General features: G+C 41.3%; 1 protein-coding gene across 12 annotated transcripts in view; it reads right to left on the bottom strand.

Annotated features, from left to right (window-relative positions):
• The window catches only part of adgrb1a (adhesion G protein-coupled receptor B1a), a 449,476-nt gene that overhangs the window by 70,422 nt on the left and 352,807 nt on the right, over nucleotides 1–26,247 (bottom strand). For all 12 annotated transcript variants that reach the window (XM_078397552.1, XM_078397555.1, XM_078397557.1 and 9 more), the window contains 2 exons: nucleotides 23,176–23,326; nucleotides 13,453–13,522 (listed from right to left, as the gene is read on the bottom strand). In XM_078397552.1, coding sequence (XP_078253678.1) covers nucleotides 13,453–13,522; nucleotides 23,176–23,326 — 221 coding nt within the window. The remainder of the gene's footprint in view (nucleotides 1–13,452; nucleotides 13,523–23,175; nucleotides 23,327–26,247) is intronic.

The raw sequence follows: 26,247 nt of genomic DNA, 5'->3' as shown, positions 1-26,247 counted from the left end.
TGCAGAAGTGGTGGACTCAGCCAGTCCATCATGAGCATACCCTCGCCCCTTTCATCAAAATAATCTATGCGGTGCTGCTCATCATCAAGGATCACCACCATCCAGGCCATGCCCTCTTCTCACTGCTACCATTGGGCAGGACATACAGGAGCCTGAAACCCTACAGCCCCAGCCTCATGAACAGCTACTTTCATACAATTATCAGATTCTTGAAACAACCTGCACAACCCTCATCCTACCGAGACAATGGGACTCTTAAGTCCATCTATTGCACTATCATGGTCTTGATTTTCTTTCTGATTATGCTTTTGCATGATGTCATGTTTTTTTGTGCAGTCTTCTTTCTCTTGGAAATTCTACATGCGATTTATGGTGTTTTGTACCTGTCTATGTGCCCGTGATGTTGCTGTGAGCAAGATTTTCAGTGTACCTGTACCTTACCGTGCACATGACAATAAATTTATTCAGCATGACTAATACTCAATTAGTCTGGCACATCTTCCACTCTCCTTTCAATTCAACCTGTTTGACATGGAATTGTCCTTCCCCATTAACTACTTTACTCAACTCCATTCCATGCCAACATTGTTCTTCCTGTGCTGTTCCTTTATTGTTCACGTCAACAATGTCCTCCTCCAGTTCACTTTCTTTAATGCTGGAACTGCCCTGTTCCACCTTCACAGTGATTGCTTTTACGTCACACACTCTTAACACTAGTAAATCAATAGGCTTTCTTCTGCTCTTCCTCTCAATGAATGCACAATTCTTTCTCGTGCATGCGAAGCACTGGTTCTCATTTAATGGCAAGGGTCTTATTCCTCTTTATTGTTCCCTTTCCCTCTCTATGAACCTGACCATTCTGCACTGACTTTGCTTCCTCCCCCTTTTTATCTTCACCCGTCTCTCATTCCCCCAGTCAATTCTTTCCTAACCCTAAGACCAAACCTACCCAAGCTGTATCTCCATGGAATGCTTTAGTTGTAGAATCAAAAGGTGATAATACCTTAAACTAGAAGGGAAATGAGTAGGAGAGAACATGTCATCCCATTCAACAAACACAAAATTATGGATCGATGCACAATTACGATGTGACCAAAACTTTCTTTCATGCCCAAAGTAGGCAAATGTCAGCAGCACAAACGAAGACCAGCACCACCCTACTACCCCTTTTAAATTTAATCACTGGCTACTTGATTAATGTTACTACAATAGGTGACCAGCAGCTAAAAACCCAACTTCATTTTTTAAAGTCACATATTAAGTGTTCCTGTAGGCAAAGAAACTGGCGGTTTGCCAGACTGCCTGGAAATAAATCCAAGGGTCGGAAAGAAACAAGTGAAATTTAGAGGCAAAAGTGTTAAATGTATCGCTTTATAATCTGAAGCAGCCACAATGTTTAATGTACCAATTCTAATCAATTTAACATGACATTGTTTAAATGCATTACACTTCATAAAGTTACGTCAAACTACGATCTCCCTCGCTCTGGTAACTGAATACACTTACCATTTCAATCAGTAACAGTTTGATATTTTTAACAAAGATTAAAGGAGAGCACCTTCCATGAATAATGTTTGTTTATTAATTGGGTATAGGCTGTAAAGCAACCGATGCCAAGTATGATCAAGAAACTCATTACTCAACTTCACGAGTTGTGAGCTGTGGGAAGAATGATGTATGATCCTCTCTTTGTCAATAAAGCTCAGAGATTTCAGCCAGCCTATAAAAAAATCCTTGAATAATAAATAAATTGCACGAGACTGAGAACATCGACTAGTTTCTGGTAAAAATATAAAGAATTGGTAATCCGTGATAATTTGTTCATATTTATGCTTTAAAAAAAAAAGTTCTCAGGAGGGTCTCTTTACCTAACAAGGATCTGGGAGATGAAAGTAGTAAATTATATCTAACCTGTGTGCGTGGAAACCAATATATTTAAGCCATACAAAATTAATCACATTGGACACTTTTCATATGTAATTACAAAATAACATTATTTATGCATATGACAAGTGGACTTAAAATCTCTTATCACGATGTTGAAATGACTCCCTTTCTCTCTTGTTTTCTGAACCATACATTACAGAGTTCTAGTGCAAAGCGGCCTGGAAACATGCCCTTCGGCCTAACCTCTTCATGCCAACCAAAGTGCCCAATTAAGCGTCCCATTTGTTCGCCTTTGCCCCTTAACTCACGAAAACATTCCTTTAAAAAAATCCTTGAATTGTTGTTATTGCATTTCCACCGCATGAAGCAGCTTGTTCCATGTACTTACCACCTTCTATATGAAAAAGTTGCCTCTCAGGTTCCTATTAAACCTTTCCCCATTCATCTTAAAACTCTGCCCTCTGGTTCTTGATTCCCCATGTCTGAGAAAAACAAGGTGCAAATTCACCCCATCTAAACCCCTTGTGATGTTATACATCTCTACAAGATCACCTCGTAGTCTCTTATGGTCCAAGGAATAAAATCCAATCATTTCAACCTATCCCTATAACTTGCACCTGAGCCCTGTCAATGTCCTTGTAAATCTTTTCTGCATTCTTTCCAGCTTAAAAGCATCTTTCCTGCAGCAGGGTGACCAAAACTGAACATAATACTCCCGACGAGGCCTCACCAATGTCTTGTACAACTGCAACATCCCAACTTCTTTATTCAATGCCTTTATAAAAGCCAAAGTGCCAAAAACCTTCCTCCCCACCGTGTCTAACTAATGCCACTTTCAGGGAACTATGTACTTGTACACCTGAACCCTTTTGTGCAACAACACCCCCCAGAGCTCAATCATTCCCAAAATGCAAAATACTGAATTAAACTGTATTTGCCATTCCTCGACCGATTTTTCTCAAGATCCCACTGTAATTCTTGATAAAGTTCTTCATTTCTATGATACAATTTATTTTAATGTCAAATGCCAACTTATAAACCATGTCTTGTACATTTTCATCCAAATTGTTGATACAGATGAGATGACAGACAACAATCGGCCCACCACTGATCCCTAAGACACACCACTTCACAGGCCTCAAAGCAATCTTTCACCACAACTCTCTATTACCTACCATCAAGCAAATTATGTATCCAATTAGCTAGCTCTCCCTGGATCCCACATAATCTAACCTTCCAGAATAACCAACAATGCTGAACCGTAGTAAAGACCTTCCTGAAGTCCAGCTCGATTGCGTCTACTACCCACATCAACCTTCTCGATTACTTCTTCAAAAGGTTCTCACAATACTTATAGTACTCTAAGGCAAACATGTAGGTGAGTAATTCGGGAATTGGGCTGGAGAGGATAAATAGGCAAACATGCGAGGACTGACTCAATTGGAAATATACGAGCCGCTCAATCACGGGTTGTGGCTTCAAGCCTCACTCCAAGCAAAGGTTTAGCCTGACGTGAGGGATATGGTTCTGAGTTGTTACGTTAATGAACAAGAGTTCGAGGAAACAAGTTAAATCAAAATTCCAGATCAATGGTTCAGAGACAAAAGTTGGGAGCTCAAGAAATTAATTTCAAATGATTATCTCTTAAATTAAAAGTTAAACTAGTCTCAGTAATGGTATCCAAGAAACTAAACAATTGGTGTAAAAATTCTGTCTGGTCGAATAATATCCTTCCAAATAAATCCGTGTACTTACCCAGTCTGTTCTAGCACAGACTCAAAAAGTGTCATTGACTTTTAAATGCCTCCTCAGCTTGGTGCAATAAACGTTGGCCAATAAATGATAGCATTGCCAGCCATATTCACAAGCGGGATAAATAAATAAATACTCTAGTGCAGAACTAAAGAAGTGCTGCATTTGGACAGTGATACCAAGTGCTGCCTGTTCTCTCAGGTGGATACAAAATTTAATTACAGCACTGAATCAATTTCTGATGGTTTTCATTTGTAAACTGCTCTGGGGTGAAACACAGTACATTTGTGTATGTCTTTTGCTATTTTTTTTATTCTTTACAATGCCCCCTCATATTATTACACAGCCTTCCAGCATCCAGTGTCTACAATTATCCATTGCGGATAATTTTGGTATGTGTCATGCGAATCCAGTTCCCATGGAAACAAGTCACCACTTTCCACAGATATGAGAATAGAAATCTTGACTACAAGATGATGATATGAAAATCCAATAATTTTGTTCCTCCCAAAAACAAACAGAAGCAGAAAAGGTACTCCAACCTAATTATAAAATGACACTGAATTAAAATACTGGTTCTTAAATTTCAAGATGCAACACCGAGGCCAGCAATGACAACAAAGTTCCATAGTTCTAACAGAGGTGGAAATAATCAAGCACAAAGCCTGCCACCACCGAATCTGTCAGAATAGAAAGTACAAGAGACTGCGGATGCTGGAATCTAGAGCTCAGAAACTCAGCGGGTCAGGCAGCATCTGTAGAGGGAAATGTTCAGACAACATTTCCAAAGGAGAGTCCCAACCTTAAGCAATGTCTGTCCATTTCTCTCCATAGACGCTGCCTGACCTGCTGAAATCCTCCAGCAGTTTTTTTTTGATCATATGGAGAGTGTTGGTTTGGGACTAGGGAGCAAATGGGAATTAATGTGTTTAAATTGATACAAGAGGAGTGAAAAAGATGTTGAAAGGCAAAAATGCTGGAGGATTAAAAGCTATACATATCCCCCTCCATTATCTCCCTGTTCAGTACATTAAGATTAATTGCAAATCTTCTCTCATTGCTTCTATATGAAACATACGTTTATTCTGCAACTTCTGACTCATTGATGAATAAATAATTATACTGGCAATGTATAAACATGTTTTAATGGACACAAAAATGCTGGAGTAACTCAGCGGGACAGGCATCTCTGGAGAGGATTTCTGTGACGTTTCAGGTCGAGACCCTTCTTCAGACCCGATGTCTCGACCCGAAATGTCACCCATTCCTTCTCTCCAGAGATGCTGCACATGCAACATTCAGCCATATTTCAGAAATAATTAGTGATAAAGTTCATTTCAGACTTTGTGAGAATAGAATAAAATGTCACATAAATACAAATGTCTTTGTTGTGCCGTTGTGTTACTCCAGCATTTTGTGTCTATTTTTTATTTAAACCAGCATCTGCAGTTCTTTCCTGCCCAGCATGTTTTAAGAGATTTTTATCATGTTCATGATCTGATCTCAACATGGCTTTTTATTGGCTAGTCTGAAATTGCTAACATAGTGAGATTGCATGAACATTTCTAGATCATGTTTAGAACAAAGCATATGGATATGAACCAAATGTGATTCTGCTGCAAAAATGCAGTTTACAAGAGCTCTAACTATGTTCTGTACAGTTATTCATGGCCAATTAAATGGATAAATTCAATGAGAAATGTACAGATAATAAAGAGAAAGGGTTATAGTTGATGGAGAACACATTGAGAATGTTCCTTTGCAGGAAGCAAAAGAAAGATTTAAAATTAATTTCTTAATGCAGCAATGATAAGATTTACCAAAGAATTCTCTGCCTCAGAAGGTAGTGGAGGCCAATTCTCTGAATGCATTCAAGAGAGAGCTGGATAGAGCTCTTAACGATAGCAGAGTCAGGGGGTATGGGGAGAAGGCAGGAACGGGGTACTGATTGAGAATGATCAGCCATGATCACATTGAATGGCGGTGCTGGCTCGAAGGGCCGAATGGCCTCCTCCTGCACCTATTGTTTATTGTCTATTGAATTCTGGAAGGTGATGGGGAAAGTAGTTGCTGGTTAGGTTCTTTCAGATGATTGTCATTTTTATATCAGAGCTTTACAACACAGCCTCACATCAGATAGAGTCGTTCAAAGCTGTAGTGACGTTGATAATTGATGACGCATGTATAACTGAATGCGCATAGTTGATAATTGTTCTCCTCCAAGCCAGCAGAGGTCACGGTGCTTTTATGGGGCTTATCTCATGTCACTTCGGTATATTTCTAGAAGGGCTATGTTTACATATGTGTGCAATTAGCAGGCTTGTGGGAAACAAATTTCCTAAAAAGTGAAACTCAAGTTTCACTGCTTTTACAGTATATGCCAAGATAAAAAATAAACATTGGTGGACCTTTCTCAGATCCTCAGAATTTTTTCTCACCACTACTGAATGTATAAGCCCAGAAAATCATCTCCAGGCAGACCTAAAACATAGCTGACGTATGCTGAATTTTCCAGGCATGTTTATTCCTTGCAGACTTGTGCATAAGAATATTAGACACGATGTGCTGGAGCAACCCAGAGGATCAGGCAACATCACTAGAGAACAAGGATATACGCAAATCTCCAAGGAGTAGGCTCCAGGGAAGACCGAGAGTAGTTCAACTTATCTACTATTGAAACATCTAAGAAACTACCACCTGCAAGCACATTCCCGATACAAGAAACAACAAAGACATTTGTATTTATGTGACATTTTATTCTATTCTCACAAAGTCTGAAATAAACTTTATCACTAATTATTTCTGAAATATGGCTGAATGTTGCATGTGCAGGATATCACAGAGGGAAAAAAAGGGGGAAAACAGTTAAATGCAAATACATCTAGAGAGACAACCCAGCTCTTTTTAATCCTAAATTATTCTAGCAAGGACCTGACAAGAATAATTATAAGCAATGAAAAAAGTGCAGAAGAGGTTTACCAGAATGCTCAAAAGAGCACAAAATCCAGAGTAACTCAACAGGACAGGCAGCATTTCTGGAGAATATGAATAGGTGACGTTTCAGGTCAAGACCCTTCTGAAGAAGGGTCTCGACACAAAAGGTATCCTATCCATGTTTTTCAGAGATGCTGCCTGACCTTCTGAGTTACTCCAGCACTTGGTCTCCTTTTGTGTATTAACCAGCCACTGCAGTCCTTTGATTTTACTGGAATGCTGCCTGGATTGCAGGGTATCAGCTATAAGGTGACATTGGACAGACTTGTACTGTTTTCCCTGGAGCATCAGAGACTGAGGGAAGAAATGTTAGAAGTATACAAAATTATGAGAGGCATAGATAGGCAGACAGTCAGAACCTTATTCCCGGGATGGAAATGTCAAAGACTAGAGGGCATAGTTTTAAGATGAGAGAGAAAAGTTTAAAAGAGATGAGCTGGGCAAGTTTTTTTTGTACACACAGAGTGGTCAGTGCCTGAAATATGCAACCATGGATGGTGGTGGAGGCAGGTACAATAGGGGCATTTAAGAGCCTTATACATTGATACTGTACATGGATATGCAAGGATATTAGGGATAAGGATCACGTGCAGGCAGAGAAGTTTATTTTAACTTGGCATCATGTTCAGCACAATCATTGTAGGCCGAATGGCCTGTTCTGTGCCATGTATTTCTATGTTCTAAAACTCATGCCTCCGAACCCTGCAATTCTAATGCTCCAGGTCACTCATTTTCATGGGGGCAACTCCTTCGACTAAAGAGGGAGGACTTTCCTCACAACAGCAATTCTAAGTTTAAAACTGTCGTCGCTGAGTCTGGAGACAGCAGATGAGGAGAATGGCTCACCGCCAAAATCCCTCTCAGTGGTAAATAGATGGCTGACACCTTGCCCTTGGCTGTCAACAGCCACAATTATCCAAGGCAAGAGTCAAACACTACCTGGGGTGGGACAGCTGCTTGGTAATTGTGCAAGGTATTTGGACTTGCCAACTATCCAATGATTTGGCTTTTCTGTACGATTATGTAATGCCAATTTTTCTGTATAGACAACAGACAGGCTGGAGGCAGGGCAAGAACCTTCTGCCCACTGCAAACACTATTAAAGCAGTGTTCTGTAAACCTAGAAACCCTAGGTCATACAGTGATGAAGTTTACTTTTATGCAGCAAGTTATGGCTACGGAACAGCGATAGCAAGACTCGGGTTTCTTAATTTCCACTGTTATTTTCATAAAAGTCTATCCATAAGACATAGGAGCAGAATTATGCCATTCAGCCCATCTAGTCTACTCTGCCATGCAATCATGACTGATCTCTTGTTCCATCTCAACCCCATTCTCCTGCCTTCTTCCTTTAACCATTGATGACCTTCTTAATCTGAACCTATCAATCACTGCCTTTAAAATACCCAATATCTTGGCATCCACAGCCGTCTGTGGTAATGAATTCCACAGCCTAGGGTGTCGACTTGACAACAAACCTTTGCTCTAATTCCGCCAGCTTTGATACTCATCCTCACGTTTCAACATGGCTTGGTTTGTTCACAGTCTCCCTCAGAGGTCAGGGTCCAGTTGCCTCAGGTGGTGGGGCTTCTTTAACTAGGAGGTCTTTGAAAGGACTGTAGATTGGAAGGGCTGAAGATCGGGAGAGATTGAGGATGGATGGGAAGTCAGGAGGGTGGCAGTAGGACTGGAAGTTCAGAGAAAAAAGATCAGGAGAGAAACAAGATCAGGAGAACTGAAATGACACTAGAGATCAAGAGAGCAGAGAAGAGATTGGATGGCTGGGGAAAGGAGAAAGTGAAAGCTAGTGAGAGCATCATGAGGGCCAGAAAATCTATTATTTCATGGGAATAGCAATAGAATCAGGCAAACTATACCTACAATAAGCAGTGCCCATAACCAGTTCTTTCATCTTGAAATATAATGTTGGGAACCCTAACAGGAAGGTTGAGAGTTTGATATTTGACTTTCCACTCTTTACTAATCTGCATGAGGGAATTGGACAGGCAGTCCTCTTGTCAGTGAAGACCTGACCAGTGAAAATAATAGATCTGCCAGCCCCAGAAAAATACATTTGTTTCCATATCTCACTCCTTAGATGCTGTCTGACCTGTTGAGTATTACCAGCATTTTCTGCATTAATAATTACCTTTGGTTCAGTTTGCCCTATTTTATAAATCTCCTCATAACCATTTGACTGTCATCCAACTGGTTTTCAGACCCAAGTTGAGAAATTCAATACATTGGCCAGATAATAAATATCAAACAGACAGGAAAATGTAACAAAAATAGACAAACATAAGGCCACAGAAATAGAACAAAATAAAAAAAGTGGATCGAGGAAGGGAGAAAATAAGTATCCATTACTGGGGCTACCTGTCAACTTCAGACACTAGAGACAGTCGTGATAAGTGAAAAGCTGATACAATTTGCCACTTCCAAGTGGTCTCAATGAGCAGACAACAGAAAGCCCATTAACTTTGCAAATCGTTTCTGCTCTGTACTGACAGTTCTCATCCAAAAGGCTGATGGACACAAAAATCCCAGTGAAACAATCCAAAGAGAATCTAAAGACACGCTGACTTTAACTTCACTGTTTCAATCAGTGCTTCTTTGAATCTACAGATGTAAAATGCACTGTAGCTCATTTGCAGATCATTATCAGAACAAGGGCACTGAGCAGCACCAATATTTTATCAGCATGTTTTGGAACTTATCCTAACCTGTGCATTCCAAAACTGTAGTACTGACTCCTGCCCTAAAAAACTTTAGTTCTTGGAGATAACTGTTAAACTACCTTTCTGCAGGCAGATTGCATCTCTCTGCCAAAAACATAGTCCAAAGCCTAAACTAAATTAACAAATCTGGCTTCCAACTTTCAGCAACAAGACATTTGTTTTTTACAGAAACGATGCAAACTAATTGTTTGAGACGCAAGGAACTGCAGATGGTGTGAATCTTGAGCCATGCACAAAGTGCTGGTGTAACTCAGGGACTCACAGAAGCCAGCATCTGTAGAGGCAAGACTACGTTTCAGACCGGGACCACAAGGTGCAGTTGCAGTCTGGCAGGCTGACCTCTACTGTGCTGAGACCAAGTGTCAGCACTCAGGCAGCTCCTCATACTTACCCCTTGACCATGACCCCACTGATGAACTCAAGGCCACCATCTCCCAGACCTTTCCCCATACTATTATGGCTACAGAACAGTGAGAGCAAGACTCAGGCTTCGTAATTATCACTGTTATTTCCATTAAAGCATATCAATGAGACCATAAGACATAGGAGCAGAATTAGGCCATTTCTATCACCTGCTCAAAGTCCATGAGCAGAACTGTCCTGGCAGACCTACTGGCTCTACCTGCTCCTGTCTCATTGAACTTTAATAGCTGCAGAAGAGTCCCAAAATGCAGTCCGTCCATTCCCTCCATAGATGCTGCCTGACCGACCTGCTAAGTTATTCCAACAAACTAAACTAAATCATTGGGTGAGCAAGGGCATGAATGGAACTTTGTTAATATGATGAAAATAATATCCCAAATATGCTTGGGATTTAGGCAGAGCTAATCTGCTTCAAATTTGTTTCTACAAAAGTTGTAGGTTAAATGGCCCTCTGTAAATTTTCTGAGTGGAGGGAGTGGATGAGGAAATGGGATAATATAATTAATGCGAATGGGTGATGAATGGTCGGTATTGACTTGGTGGGCCGAAAAGCCTGTTTCAATGTTGTATCACTAAACTAATCTAAACATCTAGGCTTTGACCAATAAATGGTAAATATATCACACAATTAAAGTAACAGATACTGTTTATCTCCAAAGAGGGAAAGTCTAACCAATGCTCCTTGTTATTCATTAATGCTACAAGCATGAATCGCCCAACGTCAGTATGACAGACAGAATGTCTCCCTTCTGCACTATTACCTTCCATCAATCTATGCCTCACTCCACTGCTAATCATGACACTTTCCTTTTAAAGGCTCCTAGTCACATTATTGTAATATCCTGCAGGCTGTTTGAAGCTAATTGATTGCTACACATTCAAAAATGTGAGATCAATCAGTATTGGATTTATCTTGCTAAATAAATTTGTTGTTGGAAAGTTTAAGTTTCTTTTTGCATGTCTTTTATATAAATGAAAGCATAATAGAATTACACCCAGAGATTGAGTCATCACGTTATAAATATTGAATACATTTATATCCATAAACACATTAAATGCTCAATCCACCATTAATAACAGAACCCTAATAACAGAACAATCAGCTTGCTCCATCCCACCTGTTAGTCCATTTAACTAGTAGTATAAGAAAATAACTGCAGATGCTGGTACAAATCGATTTATTCACAAAATGCTGGAGTAACTCAGCAGGTCAGGCAGCATCTCGGGAGAGAAGGAATGGGTGACGTTTCGGGTCGAGACCCTTCTTCAGTCTGAAGAAGGGTCTCGACCCGAAACGTCACCCATTCCTTCTCTCCCGAGATGCTGCCTGACCTGCTGAGTTACTCCAGCATTTTGTGAATAAGTCCATTTAACTATTTAAATAAGTGCATATGCTTCAGGTATGATCTCCATTGTAAGTTGAAGCTAACAATTAAAGAGAGGTGTGGACCACTGCATGGAAGAGAAAAGTAGCTTCCCAGCAGTGCGTGCAGCCAGTTGGAATGGGGGTGACTATCTCTAAACCCAAGCAATATGATCTAACATTATATGATCTGACACCAAGGGCAAATGTTCCTTTATTTATTATCAGCGGTCACCCACCGATATCTTACTCTGTAATTATGAATAAATCTCATAATACCTGCAGTCACCCCTCATTTCATCTCTGTATCCAATCAATCTCAGATCTCTACAGTTTTTCCCTAAAGATCATCAGTGCCCATAGCCATCTCAAACATCACCGTCCCGTGTAATCTAAACCTATTACCTGCAACCTATGTGTTGATTAAAACTGCTTCTTGATCAGAAGTCTTAATTAAAAGGTTACAGGGACCTGGTGCCAAACTCTCCCACATGTATCACTTCAAGAAACATCAGGGTACTTTCTTTAATTTTTGAAAACCGAACAGCAATTCCAGGAATTTGTCAGCATGCAATAAAAATAGGGCAAGTTCACACTCTACCTTTAAGCCATATGTGAAAATTATGTGCTGAAATATAATTCAACCTAGTTCTCTTCATTGCATTCACACCTGCCAGATATCAGTAGGTTACTTTTGAAATAAAAATCCTCACTATTTGTTAAAGTATACAAGATAATAAATAACAGGCAATGATTTCAAAGATATGCTACCCAAATCTGAAAATTGCTTCAATCACCATTCCCATTACTTAAGTTATCACCAAAACATTTTTATGTGAAGACGTGCATGTAGTTCCATCTACGTTATCAATCTCCCCTGAATAATGTCAGAGATAGGCAGATTTTACCTTTCCAAAATACATTGTTCTGAAAGAGCAAGGGGTAAATATACTCCATTAATTTGACTGCTTGACCCCTCTCACCTGGAGCAAACCCACGCAGGCACAGGGAGAACGTCTAAACTCCATACAAACAGCACCTGTAGTCAGGATCGAATCCGGGACTCTGGCGCAGTAAGGCAACAACTCTACCACTGCCGCCATGATCACCATGGCTGATCATCTAAAATCAGTACCCCGTTTCCACTTTGTCCCCCATATCCCTTGATTCCTCTAGCACTAAGAGCTAAATCTAACTCTCTCTTGAAAACACTGAAAACATCCAATGAATTAGCCTCCACAGATTCACAACTCTCTGGGTGATTTTTTCCCCCTCATCTCAGGCCTACCCCTTATTCTTAAACTGTGACCCCTGGTTCTGGACTCCCCCAACATAAGGAACATTTTTCCTGCACCTAGCCTGTCCAATCCCTTAAGAATTTTATTTGTTTCTATAAGATTCCCTCTCATCCTTCTAAATTCAAGTGAATACAAGCCCTGTCGACTCATTCTTTCATCACATGTCAGTCCCGCCATCCCGGGAATTAACCTGGTCAGTCCCGCCATCCCGGGAATCAGCCCAACAAGACTACGCTGCATCAATACAGATGAGCCTTCATAATAACTATCGAAGAGTAACCAAAATGCAGCACAGACTGGTGCCAGCTATTGAATAAATACCCAAAGACAAAGGCTAGCTGACTGCAAAAGGTAGGGAGAGGTAGCAACAAGAGTCATGGTGAATTATGAACACGAGAATAAACGACTAGGTCATTACTGAGAGAGACGAAGAGAAAGAAAAGCAAGGATAAACAGCCCTTCAGCCCAACAAGACCATGCCAACCTTCCAGCACACGTCATGCCCTTATCAAATTGTATTCTCCTCACATTACCATCACCCTGCCATATTCTACCACCCACCAACACATTAATTGACAACTATAAATTGTCCCTAATCTGGCAACTCGCACATCTTTAGGATGTAGAAAGAAGTTTATAATCTAAATATCTCTATTTAAATAGGCACTTAAATAAGCAAAGCATAAAAGAATAAAAGTCTAATGCAGGCAAGTGGGAAAAACACAGATGGACAAATGGGTTAGCATTGGAATAGTATGCTGTGACTTCTGTGCTGTACAACTATCTGATCTATGGCACCTCTAGCAAATTCATATGGTCTTTGGAAGAACGTTAAATTCCACACAAGTAACATCGGAGGTCAGGGTCAAACCCTGGTCACTGGGGCTGTAAGGCAGTGAGTAGCTTTACTAGCTGTGCCACTGCATCTTCCTCAAACATCATTGAAAGATAATCACACACCATTAACAAAGCATTAAGGGTGCCATTGCCAACTTACTAATTTACTGTGCCATATCCCTTCGATTTGGTGAATCCAACAGATGTTGCCACAACAAGGGCAGGAAGCCCTAAAAAAAATAAAGGCAATATAAGTATGGCTAGAATTACAGTGCTTTCCAAAATGAGCCACTTATGCGGCCACAATAACTCTCATAATTTCACTGAAATATATACCAAATATCTAAATGCATAATACTGTGAAGAATATTGAATGCTTCACAATTATTTGAACGTATAAAAAACAGATTATATGGGGGATGTATAGGAAGGAATGGCACATGTTGGTTTATACCAAGATAAATGCAAAATGTTGGAGTAACAGCTGTTCATGCAGCATCTCTAGAGAAAAGGAATAGGTGATGTTTCGGGTTGGAACCCTTCTTCTGAGTTTTAGGGGGAAGTTATTTGAACTAATGTGTGAATTCCTTACACAAAGAATTCCAATAGAGTTAAAGCGTTCTATCACAGTCTGTTGGAATTTCAGATGTATTTCATCCAATGCATTAAGACACTAAGATTTTTTTTTTTGGTAAGAAATCTGAAATAGAAATCGAAAATGTGGGAGACATTCAGCAGTTTAGGCAGCACACTTGAAATATTAGCTCCCTTTCCCTTTCCACAAATGCTTCATGGCTTGGTGAGTGTTTCTCGCATTTTGTTCCACACTACTTTTTCTTACCTACATTTGCTTCATTGGAGACTCAAGAATGGTTTCTTCCCCTCTATCATCAGAGTTCTAAATGGTCTAAGCTAAGGTACTGTCTGATTCACCTCAACACCATTGTGGACATTGGACATTTCTAATAAACTGATGCACGACAATGCTGAGAACTATATTCTGTATTCTGTATGTTCCCCTTTGCTCTATCTATTGAACTCGAGTTTGACTAGATTGTATTCATGTTTATCTGATCTGTTTGGATAGCTTTTAAACTAAAGCTTTTGTGAACATGACAATAAAAAAACCTATACTTAAATTCTGTCTAAATTAATTGATGTCAATGTCAGTGTTAGTACGAGCTTCTGTGAACAAGCCCAGGTGCCTGCTCCATCAACTCACTCCAAGTGCTTGGAGGCATTAAAAATCAACAGCAAATAGGTTGCGACTCTTTGTTAATTATCAATTCCCAGATTACAACTTTGTGATCTATCGATTCACCTGATACACAACGTTCTGGCTTTTGCACTAACCCTCAATGTACGTCCAACTCCCACTCAGAGTTACTGACAAGAAGTTAATGTCTCTCTTAATTTTCTCCAGGTCTTGTTGGAGAATTGTCCCCAGTACATTTTAAGAAGGATGCCAAAACCAGTTAGAAAATAGGGAGGAGATTTAAAGCCACTGATTAGGGATAAAGCATTTCAGTTATATAGTTGGCCTGAAGAAAATATGATTCCTCTTCTTATACCACAGATAATGAAGAGTTTGGCCAAGATATTCAAAATCAATTTGGGGTTAAACCAAAGAGAGACACAAAAGACATTTTTTGTAAGTTTTATTTCATTGCTCACCGGATGTGGATGGCACTAGCAAAGCTGACATTTACTGTCCATACTGTCCACCCTGGAGCTCCGCCCTTGCTCCCCCTCCCTCTAGTCACAACAGGAACAGAGTCCCCCTAGTTCTTACCTTTCACCCCATCAGCCGCCGAAAACAACGCATGATCCCCCGACATTTTTGCCAGCTCCAACAGGATCCCACCTCTAGTCACATCTTCCCATCTCCACCCCTTTCCGCCTTCCACACAGACCACTCTCTCTATAACTCCCTTCCCACACAAACCACCCCCTCTCCCGATACCTTCCCGTGCAACTGCAGGAGATGTAACATCTGTCCCTATACCTTATACATGAACTCTATCCGAGGACGCCGACAGTCCTTTCAGGTTCACTTACACCTCCTCCAATCTCATCTAATGTATCAGTTGTTCAAGATGTGGACTCTTATACATCAGAGATCAAAAGTAGACTGGGCGATCGTTTCCCTGAACACCTTCACTCAGCCTGCCTGAACCTACTTGATGTACCAGTTGCTAAACACTTTAATTCTCCTTCCCAGTCTCACACTGACCTTACTGTCTTCAGCCTCCTTCATTGTCACAGTGAGGCTACACGCAAATTGGAGCAACAGCATCTCATGTTTCGCTTGGGCAGCTGACAACCCAGTGGCAGGAGTATGGATTTCTCTAACTTCAAGTAGCCCCTGCATTCCCTCTCTCTACATCCCTCCACAACCTAAGTCGCACCAGCTTCTCATTCCCACCCAATAAACTGCTAATAATGGCTTGTCTCCTTTATCATCATTACTTTTCTGCATACCTTTCATTCATTGTTCTATATTTCTCTACATCATTGTCTATATCTCTCGTTTTCCTTTCCCGTGACTTGAGAACTGGAACTGGAGTCACATATAGATTTCCTTCCCTGAACAATAATAGTGGATTTTTAGGTGTAGGAAGGAACTGCAGATGCCGGTTTAAACCGGAGACACAAAAATCTGGAGTGACTCAGCGAGACAGGCAGCATCTCTGGAGAGAAGGAATGGGCGACGTTTCGGGTCGATACCCTTCTTCAGAGTTCTTCTGACCATTCTGACGAAGAGTCTCGACCCAAAACATTACCCATTCCTTCTTCTCCAGAGATGCTGCCTGTCCCGTTGAGTTACTCCAGCTTTTTGTGTCTATCTGGTGATTTTTTTATGACAGTCTAATAGCTTCCTGGTTTTTTTAAATAAAAGAAATCCAGATTTATTGTTCAAATTTCAATTCCCTACTTGTCGTGGTGGAATTATAACTACTGTCCCCAAATCAATGACCCAGGACTTGCTGCTAATCCATCAACTAAACTCTACACAACTGCACCCTCTGGATTAAGTTATTCAATGGTTGAGGTGTTGAAACCAGCGAGCTCAAATGCAAGTAAATTGCAAAAGATCCAAAGGTGGCAGGAGAAATTTTTTTTCCCTGCAAAGGGTGGATTAGAGTGTATTTCCTAAAACTGGATCCAAGCACACATTCAAGAATCATTCTTGGGGCAGCAAGGTGGCGCAGCGCTAGAGTTGCTGCCTAACAGTGCCAGAGACCCGGGTTCGATCCTGACTACGGGTCATGCCTGTCTGGAGCCTGCCTGTTCTCCCTGTGACCTGCATGGGCTTTCTCCAGGAGCTCTGGTTTCCTCCCACACTCCAAAGACGTACTCCAAAGGCTAATTGGCTTAGTAAAATTGTAAATCGTCCCTCGTGTTTGTAGGATAGCATTAGTGTGTGGTGATCGCTGGTCAGCACAGACTCGGTGGGCCAAAGGTTCCACGCTGTATCTCTAAATTAAATTAAACTAAGTAGACTTCAAAGGAATTAGAATAAATACGAAGGTAAAATATCACTGGGATATGAGGAATGGGCAGGGAAGGCTGGCTCACTGGTAAGATCTGCCAAAGGGCTGGCATAGACTCTGAATATACCCACTGGTTTCCTCCTGGTGTGAAATATTCCAAGTTCTTATTCTTTTTAAAAGTTATGCTATTTCAGCATTTGCCTTTTTCTTTAAATCAAGTACTTTAAACTGCATCTACTGGTCTTAGGGATTTTTATTTTCCCTGTGTGCAAGAGAGATTACAAAGTCACCATACAATCTCCAGACACTCCGCAGAGAGCATTAAGCCATGATTTGAATGCTTGGGTAATTCTTGGTTAATCCTTATGATGCAAATCAATTAGCAAGACAAATACATAACAGGTTGGCTTGCAAAATAACTTTCTTTTAACCTGTGAAAATTAGATCTGCTGTTAGAGAGGAGGGACACTAAGAAGGTATACACAAAATGCTGGAGTAACTCAACAGGACAGGCAGCATCACTGGAGAGAAGGAATGGGTGACGTTTCCGGTCGAAACCTTCTCGACCCGGAAACCTTCTCGACCCAGATGTCACCCCTTCCTTCTCTCCAGAGATGCTGCCTGTCCCGCTGAGTTACTCCAGCATTTTGTGTCTATTTTTGGTAAACCAGCCAGCATTTGCAGTACCTTCCTGCACGAAGAAGGTATCATTTATTCTGTAAGGGTTGGGACAAAGCCAGCGAAGAGGCAGCAAAGTGAAAAGTAAAAAATGGGTAGGATTGCGGATGCAGTGGGGTACACCCAGTGTGACGATGGAACACACTCAACTACATCATTGCTCTATTAATGCACCATGTCATCTATGCCCATGTCCATTTCCTGAAAATACGTGATGAGTGATTTCTAATCCAATTTGCAATCTTTTGTCACATTTGGATCTGTAAAACAGATAGCAGTGGGTAGTGCTGATGCCTCACAGCTCCAGCAACTGACCTGCAGTGCTGGCTCTGTGGAGTGTGCATGCTCTCTGTGCAACTGCCTGCATTTCCACTAAGCGTTATAGTTTCCACCCACATCACAAAGACATGTCAGCCGGAACATTAATTGGGTCCTGTGAATCACCCTTGGTCAGGTGTGTAGCAGGAGAACTAGGATGGAGTTGATGGGCATGTGAGGGGAATAAGATTGATGGGAATGTGCTGAGAGCTGCAAATCACTTCCTTCTGTGTTGTAAGAAAGCGGTAGATAATGTGAGACATGACATAAAGAAAGATCAACTTATTTCCCCCACTTCACACAATGTCCGTTGGGTTACGGCCGCATAAGTATATAAATGAATAAAGAACATGTTTCTGCAGAGATGAAGGGAGCCAAGCCTAGAATTTTAAAGAGACAAAGTCACATAACATAATGAAGCATCTAAGCAGGGCTGCCTAAAGTGAACATACACATTCACATAGGCTGCATCCCAGAGTGCTTAAGGAAGTAGCCTCAGAAATAGTGGATGCATTAGTGATCATTTTTCAAAACTCTTTAGATTCTGGAGTAGTTCCTGAGGACTGGAGGGTAGCTAATGTAACCCCACTTTTTAAAAAGGGAGGGAGAGAGAAAACGGGGAATTATAGACCAGTTAGCCTAACATCGGTAGTGGGGAAAATGCTAGAATCAGTTATTAAAGATGTGATAGCATCACATTTGGAAAGTGGTGAAATCATCGGACAAAGTCAGCATGGATTTACCAAAGGCAAATCATGTCTGACGAATCTTATAGAATTGTTCGAGGATGTAACTAGTAGAGTGGATAAGGGAGAACCAGTCGATGTGTTATATCTGGACTTTCAGAAGGCCTTCGACAAGGTCCCACATAGGAGATTGGTGTACAAACTTAAAGCACACGGTATTGAGGGTTCAGTTTTGAGGTGGATAGAAAATTGGTTGGCGGACAGGAAGCAAAGCGTAGGAATAAACGGGTCCTTTTCGGAATGGCAGGCAGTGACTAGTGGGGCACCGCAAGGCTCAGTGCTGGGACCCCAGTTATTTACAGTGTATATTAATGATTTGGACGAGGGAATTGAATGCAACATCTCTAAGTTTGCGGATGACACGAAACTGGGTGGCAGTGTTAGCTGCGAGGAGGATGCTAGGAGGCTACAGAGTGACTTGGATAGATTAGGCGAGTGGGCAAATGCATGGCAGATGCAATATAATGTGGATAAATGTGAGGTTATCCACTTTGGCGGCAAGAACAGGAAAGCAGAGTATTACCTGAATGGTGACCGATTGGGAGAAGGGGAGATGCAACGTGACCTGGGTGTCATGGTGCACCAGTCATTGAAAGCAAGCATGCAGGTGCAGCAGGCAGTGAAGAAAGCGAATGGTATGTTGGCATTCATAGCAAGAGGATTTGAGTTTAGGAGCAGGGAGGTTCTGCTGCAGTTGTACAGGGCCTTGGTGAGACCGTACCTGGAGTATTGTGTGCAGTTTTGGTCTCCTAACCTGAGGAAAGACGTTCTTGCCTTAGAGGGAGTACAGAAAAGGTTCACCAGATTAATCCCTGGGATGGCGGGACTTGCATATGAGAAAAGACTGGATAGACTGGGCTTGTACTCGCTGGAATTTAGAAGACTGAGGGGGGATCTTATAGAAACATATAAAATTCTTAAGGGGTTGGAGAGGCTAGATGCGGGAAGATTGTTCCCGATGTTGGGGGAGTCCAGAACCAGGGGTCACAGCTTAAGGATAAGGGGGAAATCTTTTAGGACCGAGATGAGAAAACATTTCTTCACACAGAGAGTGGTGAGTCTGTGGAATTCTCTGCCACAGAAGGTAGTTGAGGCCAGTTCATTGGCTATATTTAAGAGGGAGTTAGATGTGGCCCTTTTTGCTAAAGGGATCAGGGGTATGGAGAGAAGGCAGGTACTGGCTACTGAGCTGGATGATCAGCCATGATCATATTGAATGGCGGTGCGTACAGGCTCGAAGGGCCGAATGGCCTACTCCTGCACCTATTTTCTATGTTTCTATGTTTCTACATAAGGGAAAAAGAAAGTGCTGGAGTAAATCAGCAGGTCAGGCAGCATCTCTGGAGGACATGGTTAAATGATGTTTCGGATCGGGATCCTTTTTCAGATTAATTGTTGCAGGGGGGGTGATAGTTGGAAAAGATGTGGGGGCGGGAAAAAGTTTGTCAAATTCATCCTGCTCTTCAATACTAGTCAAGTTAATCCAGCTATTTAATCTGCAGATCAGATCCAGTTCAGTGAGAATGACACATCGTCGGTGGTTACTGACAGAGTTATAAATTGGGTCACACTGAAAGAAAAAATGTATAAGGCAAGTCACAGAATTGGATGGAATAACAGCAAAGAATGTCTAAGAGATCAATAAGGAACAATGAAACTAGTAAAGGACAAGACACGACTAACTAGAAATATAAAAAGAGATTATTACAATGAAATTTAGACACCTGGGAAAAACAAGATGTGAAGAGATATGTATACAAAGGGAAATAAATCATTAGGCACACAAAAATCTGGCAAATGGAGAAACTGCACACATTGACAGGAAAAATTAAATGGTGAGCAAATGAAGAGCTCTGATGTAGAGGAATCTGGGTGGCCAAATGCACGATGCTCAAAAAGCTATCTTGCGGGTGAGGCAAGTAATTAGGAAAGTTAATTGAACGTGGTTATCTATTGTAAGGGAAATTGGACAACAGCAGATAGGTTATGCATCAATTATATACGGTACTGATGAGATAACAAAGTGAGTAATGTGCACAGCAATGGTGGCTTATTTAAGGAAATAAATAAATACATAGAAGGCTGCTGAGAGAAAGTTTACGAGACTCTCACATGGAACAAGTTGATTGCCTCACAGAATAACTGGACACACGAGGCTGGAATTTGAGAGAGTGAGAAACACCATGGATATCGACGGAATAGACGTGAAGAGACTGTTTTGTCATGGGACAATCAACAACAAACAAATAACATTGCTCTTTAAAGATGGGAGTGTGGTGAGTAATGAGTCCTTAGACAGTAATGATACCTTGGAACTCTCTTCCTCAAAACATATGGAATCAGTGTCTTTGTATATTTTTTTATGGCAGAGGCAGACAGTTTCCCGTTGAAAAAAAGTGAAAGGTGAGCAGCTATGGGAGGAATTGCTGAGGAGAGGATATAATTACTGAATGGTGAAGCCAGCTAAAGGGGCCGACTGGCCAACTCCACCAAATTCATATGTTCATATTTGTATGTCTTGCATAATTTACATTTGCTCAAAGGATAGCACTGAAACCAATGAAAATAGGTTTGTGTCAGCTATTCGAGCTAGCACCGGCATTCATTGTGATCATGGCTGATCATCCACAATCAGTAACCCGTGCCTGCCTTCTCCCCATATCCCTTGATTTTGCTAGCCCCTCGAGCTCTATCTAACTCTCTTTTAAATTCATCTAGTGAATTGGCCTCTACTGCCTTCTGTGGCAGAGAATTCCACAAATTTACAACTCTCTGGGTGGAAAAGTTTTTTCTCATCTCAGTTTTAAATGGCCTCTTAGACTGAGGCCGCTGGTTCTGGACCCCCCCCCCCCCAACATTGGGAACATTTGTCCTGCATCTAGCTTGTCCAGTCGTTTGATGATTTTATACGTTTCTATATGATCCCCTACTCGTCCTTCTAAATTCCAGTGAATACAAGCCCAGACTTTCCAATCTTTCCTTATATGACAGTCCTGCCATCCTGGGGATTAACCTCGTGAACCTACGCTGCACTGCCTCAATAGCAAGGATGTCCTTCCTCAAATTTGGAGACCAAAACTGCACACAATACTCCAGATGTGGTCTCACCAGGGCCCTGTACAACCGCATAAGGACCTCTTTACTCCTGTACTCAAATCCTTTCATTATGAAGGCCGACATGCCATTAGCTTTCTTCACTGCCTGCTGTACCTGCATGTTTACTTTCTTGTCTCAAACAGTGGCTTAAGCATACAAGCAAAAACATTAATAGGAGCTGACAGCACCACATGAACTACACATACTAAACAATAAAAGGATACATCCAATTAGTTTAGTTTAGTTAGTTCACTTTAGAGATACAGTGTGGAAACCTCTGCTCACCGATTCCATGCTGACCAGCAATTACCCATGCACCAGTTCCATCCTGCACACTAGGGGTAATTTACAGAAGTCAATTAACCTGCAGTCCTGCACGCCTTTGTAATATGGGGGGAAACCAGAGCACCTGAAGAAAACCCCCGTGATCATAGGGAGAACATACAAACTCCATACAGACAGCACCCGTAGTTAGGATTGAACCTGGGTCCCTGGCACTGTAAGGCAGCAGCTCTACCGTTGTGCCACCCTTATCCTTTCTAGGTTCAGTAGAAGAAAATAAAATGTTCCTGATGCTCTCCTCAAGATTCAGCTGAGCTAGTAAGTGAAACTTTGGTGTGCAGTGATTATTTTTGATCTGGATCGGATTGATCAAGACTGATGGATACAGATTTAACCGTGGTTTTCAAAAAGCAGTAGGATAAGATCTTGAAAGAAAAGTCAGGGCTACGGTAAAAGAGATGGACAACGGGGCTATTTGTATTATCCTTACGAAAGCCAGAATCAATGAGTCAAATGATCTTCTGAGGTGTGAAGATTCAAGATTTATCTCAAGATAATCCTTGCTATCACAATTCATCCACATCTGATAGATGTCCAGAGCTAGAAAAACTGAAATTCATGCTCACACATAGGGTGGCACAGTGTAAGAGTTGCTGCCTTACAGCACTAGAGACCCAGGTTCGACCCTGACTACGAGTGCTGTATGTACAGAGTTTGCATGTTCTCAGTGTGACCATGTGGGTTTTCTCCAGGTGCTCTGCTTTCCTCCTACATCCCAAAGTCACACAGGTTTGTAAATTAATAGGCTTCTGTAAATTGTCCCTAGGGTAGAATAAGTGAACAAGTGATCGTTGGTCGGCGTGAACTCAGGGACCGAAGGGCCTGTTTCCACACTGTATCTCAAAACTAAAATAAACTAAACATACTTGCACAATTTGAATGACTGTATCCTGATGGAGCTAGAAGTCTTTGAATCACTTTGAAATTACCCAGATTCTTTCCAAAAGTAATAGGGCACCATTCACAGTCTTCTTGGAAGTAACATCAGCAGTGAGAGGCAAGACGCAAGAGGTCAATTAAACTGCAATCTGTGAACATTGAACATTAAAGCGCCCTTTAGCAACAGTAAATCTTCTCAATGTTCCTCAGCCTCTCAGGACGCTGAATGAGATAGGGCCACCATGTAAAACGGCAACAGAAGATGAAAAAAGGTAGGACAAGGACTTGGTCATATTTCCCACTGATACCAGGTAAAGGTGTGCTACTAACCCCATCCGAGACAAAGAAAGCGCTTCCGAATGATTCGGTTTCGTAATCTTCCTGTGACGGCCATGTACGACTGCCAGGCCTCTGTCAACACCCAGCAGAAAGATGACAGGAAGAAGAAATGCAGAAACGCTGCCACAAGGGTACAGACCACCTGTCAAGAAAAGCGAAGAAACAACGACTAGTAAACACGCTTATCCGAACCCACAAAATCACTCTTCCATTGATAGAAACCCTCATTTTGCATTCTGGACTTCGCGTAATCAGCAGGGCAATTCCTACCTTCCTGGATATTTCTTAAATTGAAGTGATGAGAACTAATCACCGCACCCTTCCCAATAAAGCCACAAATTTCAAAAAATAAATGTCGGGAAGTGTGGACAGTTCAGGCATCATCTACAGGGAAATAAACAGTTAATACTTCAGCAGTTCAGATGAAAGGCTGACTCTGTTTCACTTTCCACAGATGCCGATCTGCTGAATGTTCCCAGCATTTGTTTTTGTGCAAAATATTTTGGTGCATTGTTCAGCCCTTACTAAAAAATCCCGGACCCCAGTTTCAATCTCCACTGAAATCCATTTGGGAAAAGAATTACCAGTGGTTGGAATCCCATTAAGCCCTCCATCCAGGAATGTGCAGTGATTGTGCACTTCCTATGGACATTCTCACATGGAAAGGCGTGCTCTTGGCCAAGGCAATATTTGTGGCTGCTTGCAGAAAGATCAGGTGATTCATTCCCAACACATAGGTATCATTATGCAGCTCCTGTTCTCGTCATAAAGTTAATGAGATCTACACGTTCTTGGTTCCTTGTTAAACCTTCCAGGAAGATAGATCTGCCGCAGCATCATCTTTACCAAAACCTTGACAAAGGATCATTTTCATTCATTGTTCCTACCTAACCCAGGCACTTGAAGTGCCTTTCCTTTGCTGAGTTCTGTTACTCTGTTATTTTCCATAAAATTCAATTTTATTTCCATAAAATTTAACTTATTTTCCAAAAAATTCCAAGGTACACAAACAGCATTGCCAAATCACCATGAACACCTCTGAGGCATGGAAAGTAGCATTCACAATCAATTGTCTCCAAGGTACAATGGGCAATTTTCATATTGGCATATATCAACAAATATGCCAGAGGACGAAAACTAAATTAATCAAAGAGATATTCTGAAATGGATTGTCTTCAAACCCCTGAAAAGTTTAGGGACAATTTACATCAGCCAATTAACCCACAAACCTACAGGTCTTTGGAATGTGGGAGGAAACCGGAGCACCCGGAGAAAAAAAACACGCATGGTCTCAGGGGGGATGTGTATACTCCATACAGAGAACACCCGAGGTCAAGATCGAACCCTGGTCTCAGGTGCTGTGAGGCAGCAACTCTACCTCTGCGCCACCGTGCTACCCTACAAGTATTTTGAAGGAAACAATATTTTGCCAGTGGGCCAATTTGAACTTTTTCATTATAAATTGACCTTAGCTTTCAACATTTCACAACAATCGACCAGCTGACACTGTAGACTGATGGGGCTGTACTGCACAAATCTCTAGATGCTTTTGTTGGGACACCAGAGACTTGGTCAGCAGGTCAACTGAAACAATGAAATGGCAGCTTAAATAAAGAGTGAAAGTGCCAAATCTGCCAGTGCACAAGGAGTACATGCATTCAGGTCAATGTCATTTTGAAGCTGTTCGATAGCAAGAGTTATTTTGAATGAAACACTTTGCACAGCAATCTCTGCTATCAGCAGGTGCCCTTAGGTCTTAGGGCACTAAGGGAAGCAGCAAACAAGTCCAGAAACTGTCCGAAATTATTCAATTGAACAGGTTCAATCCTACAGGGTAAATTAGTTTATGGGGGTTTTAATGCAATAACGCTATTCAATTGGATCCTTGATTATAAAACATTTGTGAGTGCAAATGTGAATAAGCAAAAGTGATACACTCCCACTTTGCCTGTTGTGATTTTCTTAAAATTATTAAATTTGGTTCAACAGAAATCATTTTTTTAAGTACCACAGTCTGTGAGTCACTTTAAAAATATGATTATAACAATCCGCCTCGTGTCCCAACGAAATGATATGGCACTGCAAGACTCCAGAGGAGGTACCTGGAAATTTCAGAGCTTGTCAGTTTCCACTTTCCATTAAGTTGCTATGCGAAGAGACTTTCTTTCCTCCACACAAGATTACATGTCCTTTTGACCAAAGTTTGGTAAGTTGTTGTTTCAGATATTTTCTCACATGCCAACTCAATGTCTCAGTCCCATAACTGATCTGTGCATCTTGTAATTAGGCCTATATTGTTAAAATCCCAATGGCGGCATGGTGGCGCAGTGGTAGAGTTATTGCCTTACAGCGCTAGAGACCCAGGTTCAATCTGGGCTACGGATGCTGTCTATACAGAGTTTGTCCATTCTCCTCGTGACCTGCATGAGTTTTCACCGAGATCTACGGTTTCCTCCCACACTCCAAAGCACTTGCTGGTTTGTAGGTTAATTGGCTTGGTATAAATGTGAATTGTTCGATGTGTAGTATCATGTTAATGTGCAAGGATCGCTGGTCGGCGTGGACACAGTGGGTCGAAGGGCCTGTTTCCGCACTGTATCTCTAAACTAAATTAAATGCCTCATTAGTATAACCTCGGGAATTAATGGCAATGTTTTTTTCTGGTCTAAATGGATAATATATCTCTTCTGAATGTACTTCCATCCTTTTGAAGTCTGATTATCGATAGTGATAAAAGCTGAAAAAGTGATATAGTAAATATAGTTCATATGATCAAACAGTCTAGATATATATTGATTTTAAGCCTGGACAAAGTTTTTCTTTATAGTTTGACTAATTTCATGCGGTTCGCTGGACTTGACTGCTTGCCATCTTCTCAGCACTGATGATAAAACCGGAGGGTCCATTCCAGCCAATCCCTGGTGTGTTTTTCCAAGACAAGGAACAACTGGATAGAGGTGAGGTGGGGCGTGGTTACGGAGGCAGATTAACTAATTGCTTCTAGTTTACCATTCTTGAGGGGAAAAATATAATTCAGCATGCGTGTCATCTCGTATCTAGATT

The sequence above is a fragment of the Rhinoraja longicauda genome, chromosome 4 (assembly GCF_053455715.1).
Source record: "Rhinoraja longicauda isolate Sanriku21f chromosome 4, sRhiLon1.1, whole genome shotgun sequence".
Taxonomy (NCBI): Eukaryota; Metazoa; Chordata; class Chondrichthyes; order Rajiformes; family Arhynchobatidae; genus Rhinoraja; species Rhinoraja longicauda.
This window is presented reverse-complemented; position numbering and strand designations above follow the sequence as displayed.